Genomic DNA, 19,051 nt, shown 5'->3' with positions numbered 1-19,051 from the left:
TTGCTACATTACACCCTCCTTCTCCCTCCCCTCCTCCCCCACTCCTTCCCCGCTGCCCCACTTGCCCGCTGCCCCACTTGCCCGCTGCACCTCACATCCCCCTGGCCACCACCTCACCACCACCGCAAATCCACCCATCTGACCCAGAAAGCCTAAATCCACCCCCATCCACAGCACACACACCACCTTCACCAACACCCACCACCGCCTCCACCCCCACACCGTCCTCTCCTCACTCACCACCTGCACCTCAGACATTGCCTGCCACCTGCACCCACCCCAAATCCCCACGAAGAATCCCGAAACCACACTCGTCCCAAACACCGCGTGGACACACTCCCCCCTCCTCACAGGCACCTACCCGATGCCCTCAAACAGCTCACCCGACCCCTCCACCACGAGGCCGCACTCCCACCTCACCACCCACGCCCACATTAAAAACTACCATCACCCGTTCTGGCCGCCTTTCATGCCCACCACCTAGATACTCCACCATGCCATCCCCCACTCCCCCCACCTTGCCCCCACCCACAGACCAAACCACCCCAACCCATCATACCCCCAACACCACCCCCATAACACTCAAAATACACCAAGTCCAGTGGAAAACTCCACCTGCCCCTATCCCCAGGGAAAACCGCCGCACCTACTCCCGTGGCCCCATAAAACCTCCACCACCTCACCAATCGTCAGCATTCAGCTAAGTTCCGCCGGACAACAATCACCACCAGCCATGAGAGTATGGCAAGCCACCTGGATCCCAGCCTACGGGAGGAAACAAAGCATCCATGGACCCCACCATCTCCTTCGACTCCACCACACAACCTATCAAGCCTCCACCCTCTACATCACCTATGCCGCTCACCAGGACCCGAACCTACTCACCGCACACTGGACCACCCTCCTCCAGCACCTGACACAACCCTACAGCACCGCCACTACTGACACTTTTTACCTCCAGCCACAGGGACATGACTTTTCCCCTGAAGATGGTGGTGAAATACCCGCTGCGGCAAGCCACCACCCAGATATCACGATCCCCACCCCAGGAGACTACAGAGGGGCTGGTAATGAAAGCGGATCATCCCGGCTAGAGGGATATAAGTCCCCTACGTCCCCGTCCCCATATTGCCTGCAACAGACCAAGCAGGAAGATTTCAGTCCGGGAGAACTACCTCCCAACTGGACTAGCCCTTGACAGGTTTGGGGTGGGACTAAACCTTCAGTCCCGAGCATCACCCCTGTGACGGCCTCAGCTGCATACCACAAAGAGACGGCCTTAGACGCTCACACAAAAAGAGACGGCCTCCACTGCTCACACAAAAAGAGACCGCGTCCGCCGCTCACAAATAGAGATGGCCTCAGCCGCTCACACAAAAAGAAACAGCCTCAGCCGCTCACTAAAAGGAGACAGCCTCAGCCACTTCAAACCACAGACGGCCTCCAGCCGCTTGGGTGCTGCTCCGCCCCCCTCCCCTCCTACAGGAACCAGCGACCACCTCCAGCCGCGTCTGCGGAAAACTGGGTATGTCACCTCTCCTGTAGTTGCTCAAGGGAGTAAGACACCGGTGACGGCCTCTGCCTGCACCAGCAGGCAGGTGATGGCCTCTGCTTGCACCTCGCCTGTACATCACTCCTCTTGCAGAGCACCGGCAACAAACTCCAGCCACGCCTGCAGGAGAGGAACGGCCTCTAGCCGCCCTCCTCCTGCTCTCCTCCCCCAAGGCAGCCTTCAGAAGGATCCTGTCGGCCTGGAGACGGTGTGGCACGGCCCCGTGCTGCCCCTGGGAGCGTGTCCCATTCACCTGGCGCCCGAGGATGACGACCCCCTGATGGACTCCTGCCTGAGGCGACGCCACAGTCCTACCCTAACGGCAGCCCAGCGGAAGGGAGACCTCAGATGCTGGACTCCCTGCGGTGACCCCACTCCCCCAGGGCATGCCGCCTCCAACTCCAGGCAATCCTCTCCCCAGAGTAGGTGCAGGCAAGAGTGCCTGCTCAGCCTGTTTGGTTCCAGCCTGGAGGACCAGACCACTCTGACAGGCCCCTCGAGTAAAGGGCCCCCTCTCCACGCCTGACCATAGTCCCTGACTGACAACATTACCACTGAGGGTTGTCCCGTGGCCCTCGAGTGAAAGGACACCTGGCAAGGACCCACCAACACATGGCCGACACCTGGGACTCACCTGGTCCCCATAACGCAACCGTAGTCCCCTGCCCTGCTCAGTGTAACGGTGTCTGCTCCTAAGAGTGACTATAGTATAATTCTTGTGCCCAGGTGTAAGACAGTGTTATATTAATACCTGGGTCACTGTGATGTACCTAATAAGACACTCAGACTTTACTCCAACCTAACCAACCCATTATATATAGCGAATATCCTGTGCTAGTGTCTCCAACCTAACCAACCCATTATATATAGCGAATATTCTGTGCTATACAGTGTCCACCCAGTATCCTGCGTGATACTCATTAACCAGTCAGGACCCCAAAGTCTATACAGCCCAGATAATTAATAATAGTGAATTGTGTGTCATTCTCATTTGTATTGTTTAAAGGTTGTGATTTGGTTAATATTTGTGTAAGGTTGTTCCCTAGCGTTTTTTTGCCTAGCGTTTGTGTCTTGCTCTTCTCGTTGTGTATTTTAGCTCCCTGGCTCAATTGCCAGGTGCTTTAGGGATGAGAAGTCGACCTTAAACCACCTAGCATAACATCCACAATGCCTTGAAATACTGGGTTGGTTACGGGGTTAGAGTCAGCCTTCACCAAGACAGTGTAGGTTGCTCATATTCCAATAATTTGACACTTCCCTGACTGTTGGTGAGGATGCCTGATAACTGTGCTGTTTACGGTTAAATAATGTGGTAGTGTGGTAGTTATACCAAAATAAGAAAAGAAAAGAGAGAATTACCTAGAACTTTGGGGATGCATCCATATTTAAGTTCCCTTAATTCTTTTCCTGTTATATCGGGGCCAGGCTCCGATATCACAGAAAACAAAGGGGCATTGTGACGTCACATAATTATGAGCCCCGCTTTTCTGCCCACGGACTGACTTGGTAGCCTATATTTAGACTTTGCTGGCAATGTATTGCATATTATTTAGTTATGATAATAAATTTTGCTCCTGAGTTAATTTCAGACTACCTTTGTAATTCAGCAACAGTATCAATGTTTGTGTGTTAGCCAGCTCGGCGCTCTAGTTTTCACATTTCGGGGAAGCCTATTAGTTTCTGCCTCTATTCGAATAATATCCGTGTGTGACAATCTTTGCACTGGAAATTCATGAAATCAGTAACATTTTGTTTTTTTGTAATTGGAGTGCTTCATGACGTATATCACATGCAGTTCAAGTGTGTAGTTGATTCATGCAGCAGCTGCAGTGACTGCTAACATAATGATAGTCAGCACATTTTGGGGTACAGCACTACTTTCCCCCAGTGTGGCTAAATAAGTACTGTATATAACATATCGGAAGAGTATAAATACAGTATTATATTGCATGACAAATTACACACCAGGGTTAGGTCAGCGATAGTAGATGGTTAGTCAGGTTTGTATTTTCCACTAGCTTTAGCGTTCTCTCACACTACTAAGTTCCAGAATCTGGTAAAAGAAAAAATAGTACATAATTTTTACATCAGTACCAACAAATATGTGCAATCACTTAAGTTCTTTATGGAAATATATAATAAGTTTTTGCACCAGAATATATTAAACTGATACAGTTAAAACAAAGTTATGTAAAGTTACCAGATAAGAATGAATTATTTGGTTTCGATGCTTGCTAAAAATATTTGCATGTTTCATCAAGCACAGAGATTTGAGCATAAGTGTGTTGGCTTTAAATCAAAATTTGTTAGTAAAACAATGCATATTATTTCATGAGGTATACAAAAAGAAAAAAAAAAAAAAAAAAAAACGCAATATCCTGAGGCAACTTTCTATCCTGTAAATAGCTGCAGGCTTAAGGAAATGGCCTGTACCATGCATAATACAAAAGAATAGTTAATTAAATGGAAATGACAGTTATTGTAGTAAAGGAGTAGATGGGTGCAGAAAAGGCAATGAATATTAGTAAGGGTAGAAGGGGTATACAGAAGCATGAAAGGAACAGTTAAGCAGTGACTGACAAACAGGAAGTAATTAGATGAAAATTGTTACGTCCCCATCCCACACTGCCACAGGCTCCAATAGCAGTAGTTCAGTACAGGAGGACGTTGCCCAGTGATTAATTGTTTCTTCCTATGGTCAACCATCAGGTGTACAGTACACAGGATCAGCTCAGGCATCGTAAATAAACACTGACTTCTTAAGTTCACGGTCTTTATTTTCGAAAATAATTACACTGAATGCCTTCCAACTTCACTCCACTATTCTTACAAGCACTGGAGCTATACAAACTTTACTAACTGCAAGTATGCTTAATGCTTGACAACACCTTATTTTCACAAGTACCGATGATATACAAACATCAACAACACTTCACTGTTTGCCAACAACACTTCACTATTTTCACAAGTACCAAAAGTATACAAACTTCACTGACACTGCACTACACTCAAATAAACTGAACTGAAAACCGACTGAACTTACTCCAGTCTCTTCCCCATCCTTATGGCTTGCATTATTCTAGAAACTTCCTGCACACACTCAAAGGGGCAAAGTTAAAACAGTTACCAACAACAAGACATTAAAACATGCCAGAGTTTTCTTACACTGCACAACACTCTAAATTATTTGACATACAAACACAAGTTAAATTACACAATTAAACAGTCACATAAATAAAACACCAAAAAAGAGAAAAAAGAAAAAAAATTAATGCATAACTCACGAAACAACTAAGCTCACAAACAGCAGGCAAACTGGCAACTCTGACTCGTACCGGAGCTACGGTAAACATCGGGAATCGGTGAGAAACTACTCGACTACCTAACTACCAAATCCCGCTTCTTATTTCTTAACAGTATTTAGTGGAGACAAACATCAAGCATATAACCAGTTTAGGAGAAAGCTTGGAATACAGAACAGTAAGCAGTCTGAAAATGTGCAAAACAGAACTGGATGGAAGTACTATAGAGTGGAATGATTTCTGGGAAAGGAGATAAGACTTATCTACCAGACTTGGATAGAAAACGAAATCCTGTATCAAGTAACTTAAGAAATAATTGCATACTGACTGACGGGAGAGGTACCGTAATAATAGAGAATGTGAATGCCAGAGGAGCATAATTACTGAACTAAACTGGAAATTTACCAGTAATAACTGAGACACTGTGATTGGTGATGGCGACCATCACCCACTCACTTGATATAGTGCTGCCTACTTCTTCCTTAACCTTTATCATTTTTTTTTCTGTGTCTGCCCTTCTCTCTTCCTATTTCTCCCATCTTTTGTCATTTTTTTTCCTACTCTTCTTTCCTTACAGGACACCATTAGGCCTTACAGGATACCACTTATAACGCTGGGTGGTAACCATATAGCCATCCCACACATGTTTCTGCTTGTCAACAAGTGGGTTGGCAGAGGGTTAGTGACATTCCTTGTAAAATCACTAACTTAAAGACAAACGGCCACTTTTATGGAATTATGGCATCTGGCTATAGATAGACAGATAGAACTGAAGAAAGGAAAGTGAATTTTTATTTTTTTAATAACTGAACAGAGCAAGGAAGAACTAATGAATAAAAATAATAATCCATACACCCGATTACTGGTGTCCTCCATTCATAAGATATCTGTAACAGTTGGACATCAACAGCTGTAAGCAGAAGTTTGGAGGAAAACAACTCTGAGGAAGCAAGTTCCAGAGAGATGAAGTTAGGGGAATGAAAGAACTCTGATAGGCAGAAGTTCTGCAATATGGCTGAGTGATGTTCCGTCATGAGAGCTACCAGATGCCCGTGTAGCACAAGGGAAGGCATGGAGAGGTGGCACAATGGACGCAACTTCGTCTGAGCATTTGCCATTATAATATCTGTAAAATAATGCAAGGGAGGCAACATTCCCACTTATATGTAGGGGAGGTAGTTTATTTATAATAGCAGTGTTATTAATAATACCAGCAGCTTTGTTCTGAATTGTGTCTAGCTGTTTTAATGCACCCTCTCCACATCCACTCCACAAGGGTACCAATATTCAAGCTGAGAGTGCACATGACTCTTATAAATTATAGCTAACTGCTCGTCAGTGAAGGAATTATGGACTCTGTACAATAATTCGTTTTTTTTTTTTTTTTTTTAAGTGATCTGACATGAGAGGTCCAGCTGAGGGCAATGTTAAGTAAGACACCGAGAATTTCAATCATTTTGGAGATGGGAATATTAGTAGCATTGAAGGTAATATACGAATCTGGCAATATCTGTCTATTAGTAAGTTGTATATATTTGGGTTTACTTGCATTAAATGACACAAGGTTGTTTTGTCCCCATTCATTGATTGTAGATAAGTCTTGATTTATGGAGATAACTGTACTGAGTTGAGAGTTAGAGATATTAGACTTTGTAAATGGGTGTCTGAGTGTGAATGAACTATAAAGTGTTGAGTCATCTTCATATGAATGGGTAGGATTGTTGGTGACAGATAAGAGATCATTAATATGAACCAGGAACAGGGTTGGCGCCAGAACTGATCCCTGTGGCACGTTGGCATTTATTGAGTGAAAATTGGAAAATACATCATCTACTTTTACTCTTATTTTTCTGTCACAGAGATATGAGGAAAGCAGAGGAACAAAAGACGTTAGTCCATGGCAAGGGAGTTTGGACAGCAGGGAGTGGTACCATATGCCGTCAAAAGCTATAGAAATATCAAGGGCTACTGCATGAGTTTCTCCATGTACAGTAGGTCGATTGATTGATGGATGGTATGAGTCAGGAGACTGAGCATGTTAATGGTGGATCTTTCGTGGCAAAAACCATATTGTCTATCACTTGTTAAGTTGTTGGATTCATTATATTTAACTATGTGCTTATTAATTAAAATTTCAAATACTCTACCAAGAGAAGATGTGACAGCTATAGGTCTGTAATCAGAGGGGTCAGAGGAACTTCCTTTCTTTGGAACTGGGTGGATATTGGCTTCTTTTCATGAATTAGGGAATGAAGATGTATGTATGCATAGTCTGAATAATTTAGCTAGAACAGAGGCAAGTTCTGGGGAACACTTAAAAAAAAAATGGAGGAATTCCGTCTGGTCGTGAAGCTTTGTCAGTAGATAAATTGTCTAGGGTGGATTTTACGTATCTTGTCTGAATTTTAAGTGGAACAATTTTGGGAGAGTCAAGCTCTAGTACTGGGACATTGTGGCTGATTTGCTCTATGGTAGTTTCTGGCAAATGTACTGGCAAATATATCTGCTTTCCTACGTGGGTCATTTGTACTGTTGTCATCTGAGGATTTTAGTGGGGGAATGGATTATGACTTGTTAAAGCTATTATCGAAAGAACTGAAAGTTGACCAGAATATTCTATTGTCATTAGGGTTCTTAAGTAGTTTTGATGTTTGATTTTGAAGAAAGTTTGATTTAGCGAGATTTATTACATTTTTTTGCATGGCTGTAGCAATTCGAAATTGAGAGAGTGATTCAGATGTTTTTTTATTTTAAGTAAGAGTTATGTGCTAATGACTTTTGGGCTGTTGCTCTAGCACAGTTGCTATCAAACCATTTTGGAGAGTTCGATCTTTTAGAGAACTGTTGACTCGGTATGAATAAATCCATACCAGCTAGTATTAAAGTTGCAAATGTGGGACTGGGTAGAATTAGCATCACTAGAGAAGAAAGACTGCCATGGAATGTCAGCAAGATAATTTCTAAATCCATCCCACTTTGCCCTATCAAAGTGCCATTGGGTCACCCCAACAGGTTCAGAGCGGGGAGGTTTGGGGGGGCTAACTAATGAGGCTTTGATGAGATTGTGGTCAGAGGATCCAAGTGGTGACAGCACCTCTATCCTGTATTGATCTGTCAGGAATAGATCCAAGAGATGGGCAGTATGGTCAGGTTTATCTGGTATTCTGGTTGGTTGCTTTACCAGCTGAGTGAGATAAAACGATTCTGCAAACAGCTCACACTCTAGACCAGCATCATCAGTCCTGGTAGAATGCAATAACCATTCAACATTATGTACATTAAAATCACCCAAAATGGTAATTTCTGTGCTAAGGGCAAGGTTAAGGTTATTCGACTGTGTAGATATGGAGTCAAGCACACTGGGTTCTACAGAAGCATTGGGGGAGCGATCAACTAGGCAGATATATTTGATAATACAGTAAAACCTTGATATAATGGACTTCAATAGACCGGAATTCGCTTTTATCGGACTCGATGAGCTACTGGACTAAATTCCTATACATGGGAAAAAGTCCAATAAAACCAGAAACAGTCTGGACTGTCTGACCACTTCAGCTATGTTCACCACAATAAGGTAAATGAAAGACATGTTTATTGGAGTACAGTACAGTATTATTATATACAGTATATTATACCATTTGATTAATGTAGTGAAGTTATAACACGGTACAGTACCACAATGGTAGTCATAACAGTTTAAAAATCGTTCATGCGATCTGGACTAATATGTGATATATCGGAAAAAGTCCGGATTAACAGGGGGAGGTCCAGATGTCACTTTTATCGGAATTTCATATTTTTCGGAATGGTTTGGGCCCTAATTAGTCCGTTATAGTGAGGTCTTACTGTATTTAGACAATTTTGTTTATACAATGAGTAATGAAAACTGAATGAATTGAAATTTAAAATAGTGTCAACTGCATATTGAGATTTGATGTAACAACAGGTGCCGCCCTTGTTATGGAAGTTTGCAAGGAGATGGTAACCAGGAGAACAAAATGGGGATATATCAGTAGAGGGAGAGATTTGTGTTTCTGTGAGGAACAGGACCAGAGGGGATATAGACTGTAGGAAAAAATGAACCGAATTTAGACTGGTGCTAAGGCCACAGATATGGGTAAAGAATGAGGCCACACCTTCACTTCTCCTTTGATGAGCATGACTGGAAATTGCACTAGTTGCTACCGGCACAGTCGCTTGATGGCGACTGAGAGGACCCTGTGCCGCCAGCCCTACCCTGCCGGTGGTGGCAATCTGAGGAACCACCTCGTTTGATAGTAATAACGCAGCGGCCATTGCAAATGGGAGTGGGAATAGAAGGTGTGATATCTTATGTGCATGTAGTGTGGTGTACTGTAGACAGTTGAAGGTAGAGGTATTAAGAGCGTATGCTGGCCTACTCTCTGTGTAAATGAAAGCATTGAAAATGTTCAGCAAAGGGAGATGGTCAGGATCAAGTCTTGAGGGCTGGTGAAACGGGAGCTCCAGCTCTCCCTATCACTAGTTTGCCATCCACCTCGGGAGTACTGCCCTGTTCGACTGGTGCTACAAAAACTATGGCCAGATATATAGAAGCTGAGTGAACAACTGTGACATTGCACTCACATGATAACCTGTATTTTCCAGTATGGTCTGCTGGTCATGACTGGATGATAGGTGTGGAAAGAAATTGCTGAAAAAGAATGGGGAAGTGTTACTGCATCCATCATGTGTTGGTGCTGCAGAGAATGTCAGCATTCAACCAACTTTGTAAAGAAGTAAAGCAGTCTTTGTCCTAAAAGCAATTCTTTATAACTCTGTAGTTACATATTGCAATATAAATTTAAGAACATACGATGTACTTCTACATGAGTAGAGGTGCACATAATTTTGACATACTGTTGTATAATTCCTGCCTAGTGAACTGGAAGGAGACATACCATGGAAGTCTATGAAGTATACAACAATACATTCACCCTGCTTGTATAAATTCAGATCTGGATAATCTCATAAGTGTTTCATGCAAATAACTGCAGAATTAGGATAAATCATAATTCATGCTTAGCCTATACAGTACACTGTATCTTGCACGTAAATGCATTCTACCGCGAATTTTTACCATTTCTAGCGCATATGTATATATTTCTTACATAAAAATAACAATTTAGAATGGGTTAGCGACGTGTCTGGTATATGAAACAGAAGAGACATTCAAAATTCGCGCGCAGATAGCGCTTATGCAGCCATTCTCGTCTAGTCTAGCGACTGTCGCGGCATTCAAACGCCTGAACTTGGTTTCGCCAAGACTGACTGTCCAGATTTTTTATAGTAAGGATGATTGACGCCCAGGAACGTCTGACGACTGAACGTCGCCGTTGGACCGCCTAAATTCTCAGTTTTTATAGGTCCAAAGTCCCGTGGTTTTGACCTCATCATGCCAACGAAGATGCCAGTTTCCGTTTCCACAGTTTATCAGTCATAATACTTATTGTCCGCCAAGGACAGAACGATAATGTTTTTGCCTGCGTCTGTGTGTGTGTGTGTGTGTGTGTGTGTGTGTGTGTGTGTGTGTGTGAGTGTGTGTGTATTATCATTATATCTCATGAATAGTTTGAGCTATCAACATGAAACCTCCGGGGTATCAGGATATGGCCAAAATCTGGACAAGTTCGAAAATAGGCACTTGGGGTCAAGATCAAGGTCACCAAAATGGCTGTCAAAGGTAAACTAGTTTTTATCGTCCGCCTCTAGCACTGTTATATCTCATAAACGGCTTGAGCTAATTTGAAACCTTCAGGGTATCAAAATACGGCCAAAACCTCCGGCCCTCCCCGGGGGTGGCGCCCCCCCGGTTCCTCACCCGGGAGAGGCGCCGCCATCCGGCCCCCGGCCGGAAACATGAAACTGTCTTACTGAAGTGTAAGCAACAGAGGGAACAATGAATACCTTCGATAACACTGCTACAAATACAGATCCAAAAATTATAAATATTTCAATACGAAAACTGCTTGTGTAAATATCAAAACTGTTTTCCTGGTTCAAGCACACTACGGTCATGGACTTTGTCTTGTGGGAAACCTCAGTAAGATACTTATATCCTTGATGGTAAAAGCATTTATTGTAATCAGTACTTTTAGCCCCTTGAAACCGAGAGCGCATTTTAACGTAACTGGACGGTTTATTATTATTATTATTATTATTATTATTATTATTATAACATGTAATAGGCGTTCACACTGAAAGTGTGGAACGTGTTCGAGCGAGCGGGCGAGCGAGCAGGTCAGGCAGTGCTGAATATTGTCTCATGTGGCTCATCATCTTCCTCTGATTTCCTGACCTGAAAATACTGAAAGGAACCTACTAAATTACACCAAAAATATTCCCTCACACTTCCAAAAATCAATACTCCTTTTGTATTAATTGTAGTTCTAGGGCTTGGGACCTAGCAGGTTAATAATGACTACTTTTTGCTCATCCACAAAAATTCTATCTATCTATCTATTGCCAGACGCCATAACCCCATAAAGGGTGGCCATTTGACTTTGAGTTATTGGTTTTACGGGGAGGGGCACTAACCCTCCACCAAACCACTTGTTGACACGTAGGGAGCAGGTATGGGAGTTATATGGTTACCACCCAGCGTTGTAAATGGTTTCTTGGTTTACAGGAAACCATTTGGCTTGTCACTCAATGTAAAGCCACCTGTAAAGGAAAGAAGAGCAATAAGAAGTGACAGGAAAGATGGGAGATATAGGAAGAGAGGAGTTACTTTCGCCAAATCTCTTGGTGCTCTCCGATTCGAATCAGAAATCAGAGTTTGTCTCGGCAATCAGGGTACTGTATTAGTTTGACTCGGATTCAGCCAAAAATTTCCAAACGAAAAAAGCCAGACAGAAGGTATTATTTGTTTTGAAAATGCAAAACCTGGTTGCTTGCAGGAATTGTCGGAAAATACTGCTGCGCTACTCACGCAACCTTAGAGACCGTTCCCGGTACTTCTTGCACAGCCGGCTGTTACGTTAATGTGCCTTTTAAAAAATCGTTTCCTCTATGTACGGAAAAAACTACTGTATTGGGAAATACGGGTTGACTATGGAGTGAAAATAATTGAGGATTTTTATGCGATTTCTAAACTGGTGTCTAGCATTCTTGTAACTTTAAAATTGGCTGAGATATCCAAAAAAATTCGCAACTATACTACAAGGTTTTCCTCCCGACCCCTGCCCCCATTTCTTGCCGATGCAATAAATCTTTCGCTCGGGTATGGATGTCGGGGGTCCAAACTCTGACCAAATTTGGTGTTCCTGCTCGCGAATCATCATCATTATCATCATCATCATCATCTATCTATCTATCTATCTATTGCCAGACGCCTCAATCCCGTTTGGGGTGGCCACAAACAAATCGCCTCCAAGTCGCCCTGTCCCCCTCCATTTCACTGCCCTGCTCCCAACTCACACCCCCCTCTCTCATATACCTCTCCACCCCATCCCTCCATCTCATCCTCGGCCTCCCCCTCCCTCTTCCCCCCTCCACCTCACTCACATACACTCTCTTCGTCAGTCTTTCACCCTCCATCCTCTCCACATGGCCAAACCACCTCAGTGTGTTCCTCATAACGCTTCCTATCACATCCACATCCACACCACAACGCTTCTTTATATCCTCATTCGTCAGCCTGTCTCTTCACGTGACTCCACAGGCTCCTCTTAAATAACTCATTTCCACTGCTCTCACTCTTGACTTGTGTTCTTCTAACAATGTCCAAGCTTCACTTCCGTACATTAGAGTTGGTATCACAATACTGTCATGTAGTAACTTTTTCACTTCCATGCTCACTTCCCTGTTTCTAATCACTGCTTTCAAGGAACCAGCAACCTTTCTTCCCTGCTGTACCCTTTCAAGCACTTCACCCTCCAATCCTCCGTCTTTACTCATCACACTACCCAAATACTTAAACGCACTCACATTTTCCAATTCCTCACGATCCAACCTCACTGTACATTCACTAACTTCACCTCTCTCAAAGACCATCACTTTACTCTTCCCTACATTCACCTTTAGGTTCCGTTTCTTACACAGTCTCCCAAACTCATCCACCAAGCCTTGCCGCTCCCCTTCGTCTTCACTCAACAACACAGTATCATCTGCAAACAACAGTACAGGGAGTTTCCAAACTCTATCCTCTCTCACCAGGGCCACTCCAACATCCATTACCCTACCTTGTACCTCTTTTATTACCCCATCCATGTACAGATTGAACAACCATGGAGACATGACACATCCCTGTTTCAAACCAACTTTCAAAGAGAAAAATTCACTTAGTTCACCATCCACACGCACTGCAGCCTTCGCACCATCGTACATACTCTTCACAGCATTCAACAACTTCCCATCTACTCCATATATTCTTAACACTTTCCACAATCCTTGTCTATCCACCCTGTCATATGCTTTCTCCAAATCCATGAAAGCCGCATACAACTTCTTTCCCTTCTCTAGAAACTTTTCCACTAAAGATCTAAGAATGAATATCTGATCTACACAACCCCTTCCCTTCCTAAAGCCTCCCTGTTCTTCTCCAACTAATTTCTCTGTTCTTTCTCTAAGCTGTCTATAAGTATCCTACCATACACTTTTCCTATGATACTAAGAAGACAAATGCCCCTATGATTACCACACACTTCTTTCTCCCCTTTTCCTTTGTACAAGGGAATAATTATACCTGACTTCCAATCCTCCGGGACTCTACCTTCCTCCCAGGCCAATCTGCACATCTTCCACATCCATTCTACTACTATCTCTCCTCCATGCTTCAGCATTTCACCACACACTCCATCAATTCCTGGGGCTTTCCCCGATTTAACTTTCTTCATTGCTTCCACAACTTCTATGCTACTGATTTCTTCCTGTCTTCTCACCTCCCTCCTTCTTCCAGCCATTCCCCAGCCACTTATACTCGCATTACTTCCATCCTCTACGTTCAACAATTCCTTAAAGTGTTCTCTCCATCTGCTCACTTTTTCTCCCTTCTCCACTAGTAATCTACCATTTTTATCTTTCACTCCCCTGCTAACTTCACTTCCACCCTGTCTTACTCTTTTCACTTCTCTCCAGAACATTTTCTTACAGTCCCACCACTTTACACTCAAATTCCTTCCAAATTCCTCATCCACTCTCTTCTTACTCTCTCTTACTAATCTTTTCACCTCTCTCTTCCTTTCCACATATAACTCTCTCTTCCGCCTCTCAACTTCTTCCACACCCCTATTTCTCATCCATTCATTGTATGCTTTCTTCTTTTGTGCCACAGCCTGTTTCACCTCTTCAGTCCACCACGCTGTTCCTTGCACCCCCCTCCGTCTTCTCTTCCTTCCACACACCACATCACATGCTGCACATATTTCTTCTGTAAATATCTTACACATACCTTCCACGTCTCCCATCTGCTCCAATTCACATTTGCCCAATCGTTCCTCCACTTCTCTCTTATACTCTGCCTTTTTCTCATCCTCTTGTAACCTTTCCACTCTCCTTGCAACTACTCCTTCCCCTCGTCTTTCCCTTCTTCTATTCCTCCATCTTACTTGCATCCTAATTCTGGCCACCACCAAGTAGTGGTCAGAAAGTCCACTCCCCCAACCTCTATACACTGTTGCATCCTTTACACATCTTCGCATCCTTTCATCCACACACACATAATCAATCATTGCCTTCCTTTCATTCAGTTCACCACCCACCCTTCTCATCACTCGCCATGTATACCTGTGGATCATTTTATGCCTGAAGAGGGTATTGGCTATCACCAACCCCCTCCCAGTACAAATGTCCACTAACGCACTCCTATTCTCATCTATCTCAGCAGGCACACCCCACTCACCAACTATTCCATCCACCTTCATATTACCAACTTTACCATTCACATCACCAATCAAAAACACTCTCTCATTCCTTCCAAACTTTTCCATGCACACTTCCAAATTTGTCCAGAACTCTTCTCTCACTCTTCTAGCACGATCTTGCGTTGGCGCATACACACACACATCATCATATGGACAATTATCTAACTTCCTTCAGGATGAGGTCTTTTTTAACACTAAATAAAATTATCTGAAGGCAACATGATTGATATATAAAAAGACGTCATGACAACGAAAACGTTTATTCAGCTTATCCAAGTGACCAGAACAGATCTTGTTACAGATGGGACGACTGACGTTACTCGGACGCTGCATTATGGTACCCCTGAGCCCTTCCAAATTGAGGCATACACTCGCGTCCTCATCGGCCTTCTGGACTTTGCAGACGTTGTGTTTCCTGCGTCTTCTGGCACCAGTGAAAGCAAGATTGATATTTTGGCACGAAGGTGAGGTAGACTAACAACGTAAGAGATTGTGTGATAAATAAGACAGAAATTAGTGCATCAGAGTTACATCAAGACAATGCCACGAAGCTGACGTAGCCAGATGAATAAAAGACAAAAAAATATAATTCAAAAAAAGGCAGAAATATATAAATAAAGAACAACAAAAACAGTTAAATGTAATGGACAGATATTATGGATTATAGATTTATTAAAGATTTAGGATATTTCACTTGCATATTTCGTGCATCTTGTGTCACCAGTCACAGAAGGTCTAACATTTTGCGCGAAAACGAGATATTGTAAATCACCACTACCATTCTTTCTCTAGAATGTGTACCAAATAGTTGTGAGGTCAAGAGCTACATTCATAAACTAACTCGAGCTAAGGTTTTAAATACGACTGCCCACTTTTATCTTCACCCATACAGTTATCAACTATGCCACGGCATAATTGAAGGGAGTAATAAAGTGACAAAAAAGATTCCTTACACTTCACTGCTATGAAGGTTTGTTTATGAGAAAAAGGAGTTAAGATCCTTTACAACTATTTCACCTGATCATAAAACATAAAATGGAAAAAGACTCATTAAAATTTGCCAGTGCACACTGTGCCACAGTAGTGCTAAAACTTTACCCGTAGTCTGGTAAAGATTTAATTTTCATGCAGAAACTTAAAAATTAAACATTTACTGTAACTATAGAAAATGTTATGTTCGTTTGGCAGCCTTTATTACAAATACATACATGCATACAGTCACACACACACACACACACACACACACACATATATATATATATATATATATATATATATATATATATATATATATATATATATATATATATGTATATATACACACAGTAAGCTCCCACAGTGCGTGAGTGGATGGGCGGCCTGGTCCTCGCGCACTGTGAAATCGCACACTGTGAATACATAATCTTATGGGGAAAATTACATACCCCCCTCATACCTTGACATTTTTTTACCCTTAGAGACATAATAAAGGGAAAAATTTTCAGACATATCCTATAGATATGGTCAGTCCCCTTAACAACAGTAGACAACAGGCCTGATGGACTTGAAAACAGGGGTTCCGAGGAGCGACAACACTTACAGTGCCGCATCCTCCACTGCACCAACACTTCCATCCTCAGACTCCTCCTAAGCACCTTCCCCATGAACCTCTAACTCAGTCACTTCGGCCAAAAACCCCTCGAATTCCAATGTTGACACAACTGACATCGCATCCTCTTCTTCCTTTACAGGAACAGGATCATACGATGTACAGTAGCTGGTCTCTCATTTTCACTTTCTTGAGGCCGCCGTGTGTAACTTGTTATGAGCGTCTGCCCTCTCCTGTTAATTTCTTGCCTGTGCCTGTCTGTGTAGAAATGGAAGGCTTTGTCGATACTAATGAGAACCTCCTCTGTTCTTTGTTGGCTTACTTCGTGTTCCTTCACTTCTTCTTTGAGCTTATCCATGGCAGCAAGGATCTTGCTTATCTTTGACATAGACAGTTCTGTGCTGCCCTCCATCACACTTGGCTCCTCAGCTTGACTGTGCCTGGCCTCTGGCTGTGCAACAGCCTCGTCTATCCATTGGAACACTTTCTCAGGAGGCTGTTCCTCAGTAGCAGCGTGCACTTCTTGTATGTCCACCAACGTAATATCCTCGAAACCTGGTACAGCTTGTGCTGTTGTCAGTGTTGCTGCCTCAGCCTCGACCAGTGGTTGAATGGCCGTCTCGTGGTTTGTGCATATGTGAGGCATGAGCAGTCGCCGCGCATGGTTCACGAATGCAGGTGTTATCTTGTCCCAGGCTTGTAGGAAAAAATCAACTGTATCCTTTACTGAGAAACGACGCCAAAATGCCTCAACAGACATGTCAACTCTGGCGGGTGGGGATACAGCTCCTGCTGAAGATGGTATGGGAGCAGCTGCCTCATCGATATCTTCGTCATGGTCTTTTTCTAGGGCATGAAGTTCCTCTTGTGTGTTGGTCTTCTTGCGTATGTAGTCATACACCTATTTTTGGTAAAGTTTTTCACAGTGGCGATCAGTTCTTGATCCAGTGGCTGCATGAGTGACATCGTCCTAGGTGGCAGAAACACAACACGACAATCCTTGTGCAGATCTTGGAGGTAGGGAGGGTGACTTGGTGCATTATCGAGCACAAGGAGCATTTTGAATGGAATGCCAAGTTCCTGACACTTCGCCCTGGCAATGGGGATGCAGTGCTTCGTTAGTCAGTCTGACATAATGTTGCCAGTCATCCAACCATTAGCAGACTTGTACCAGTACACACCACTTGCGTCCATCATCGTGAGGTTTTTGTAACACCTAGGGTGTGAAGCTGTGTGTACGACAACTGGCCTCATCTTGTGGCTCCCAGACAGGTTTAGTCAACATTATTGTAATCTTACTTTTCTGGAGCTTGCAACCAGGGGTTTGTTTATGTTTCTTAGCGATGTAAGTCGATTTGGGCATGGCCTTGTAGTATAACAACGTTTCGTTGACGTTGTAGATCTGGTCCTTGGTGTACTGTCCTTCATCAATAAGTGCTCCAAATATCACAGGATACTCTCTTCCGGCCAGCTTATTGGCAGAGGCACGTTCACCCGACAGTCTGATGTGAAGGAGTTCCTTGCATTTTAAAAAATGGTGCAGCCATCCTACAGATGCCTTGAAAGTTTTGTCCAGATTACTTGCGAGATGCTGCCTTGTAAAAGAGCTGGGCTTGGTCCCATATATATCTACCATTGAGTGGTACGTCTTCCCTCTTCCTCATAATGAAGGTGGCAAGATATCTTTCCATGAGAACGATTGCATGATTACCCACACGGGAACGGCCATCAAGTGCCCTGACAGCATCATGGTTCTTCCATACAGTCCTCACTGTAGATTCAGCCAGGCCCATGGATTTGCCAACAGCGGTGTTGCCTTCCCCTCCTTTCTCTAGATTATCTCCAACTTGGTCGTGTGCGTAAGAAGTTTCGTCACTCGTGGGGCTGGAGGCATGGTGCTGTGAAGGTACAAAGCAGGATGGAGCAAAAAAAAGCCACCCGTAGCACACGACAGGTTAGCCTGAGAGAACATATCCTAACTGTGCACGAGTCTTGTCTGTAATGGAGCGGCCCCCCACCTCATACCCCACACTGTGCAGTACAATGCCCAGAAATTTCTGCGCACTCCTTACCTCTGCCTCACGTATTGTAGCCTAAACTCGCGCAATCAAGGATTCTTGGTTGTTATTTTTAGTTACTCGCGTGCTATGTAATTCGTGTACTCTGAGCTTGCACACTGTGGGAGCTATCTGTATATATATATATGTGTGTGTGTGTGTGTGTATACATACATACTGTTACGCCACTCTGCTGGTGGCTGACTTCGGTGGCTGGCGCCAGTGGTTTCGTCAGCAGGCAAATCTGGGCGCCACGATGAAGTCGGCAGGTGTGGCCCAATCAACATACTCCTCTTCCCAGCCAGTCGGGACGAGACACCACCTCGTCAGAGGTTACTTGGGCTGGACTCTGCGTGGGTGGTTCAGTGAGGAACTAGACTCACTTGGCTACACATTCAGTCCTGAATGTGTATATTTTCTGATTTTGTTTCTTGTTTGTTTCAGTGTTTATTTTTAATTGAGTCGACTACAGAGGTTTACTTAATACTGTAGGTTGAGCCCCATGTCATTCTGATTATGTAATTGTACAATGTATCATCCTTGGTTTTTCTTGCACTTGAGATTTTATTATCTTTTCTCGTAATAACCTGTGCCAAACGAACCTAGTCTCGAGTTCATGATATTCGACATCAGAAATCACACTTGAACTCAGGGTTATTACAAGTTTGGAG

General features: G+C 43.6%; 1 protein-coding gene across 1 annotated transcript in view; it reads left to right on the top strand.

The window, feature by feature from the left end:
* The window catches only part of LOC145409302 (xaa-Pro aminopeptidase 1-like), a 617,499-nt gene that overhangs the window by 474,715 nt on the left and 123,733 nt on the right, over nt 1-19,051 (top strand). Inside the window, exon 13 of the mRNA XM_080279779.1 lies at nt 15,037-15,199. Within this exon, the coding sequence (XP_080135905.1) occupies nt 15,037-15,199 (163 nt within the window). The remainder of the gene's footprint in view (nt 1-15,036; nt 15,200-19,051) is intronic.

Source organism: Coenobita brevimanus, chromosome 80, assembly GCF_032717465.1.
Source record: "Coenobita brevimanus isolate Jiangsu-jjx chromosome 80, ASM3271746v2, whole genome shotgun sequence".
Lineage (NCBI taxonomy): Eukaryota > Metazoa > Arthropoda > Malacostraca > Decapoda > Coenobitidae > Coenobita > Coenobita brevimanus.
The sequence above is the reverse complement of the archived record's forward strand: the minus strand, read 5'-3'. Positions and strand labels throughout refer to the sequence as shown.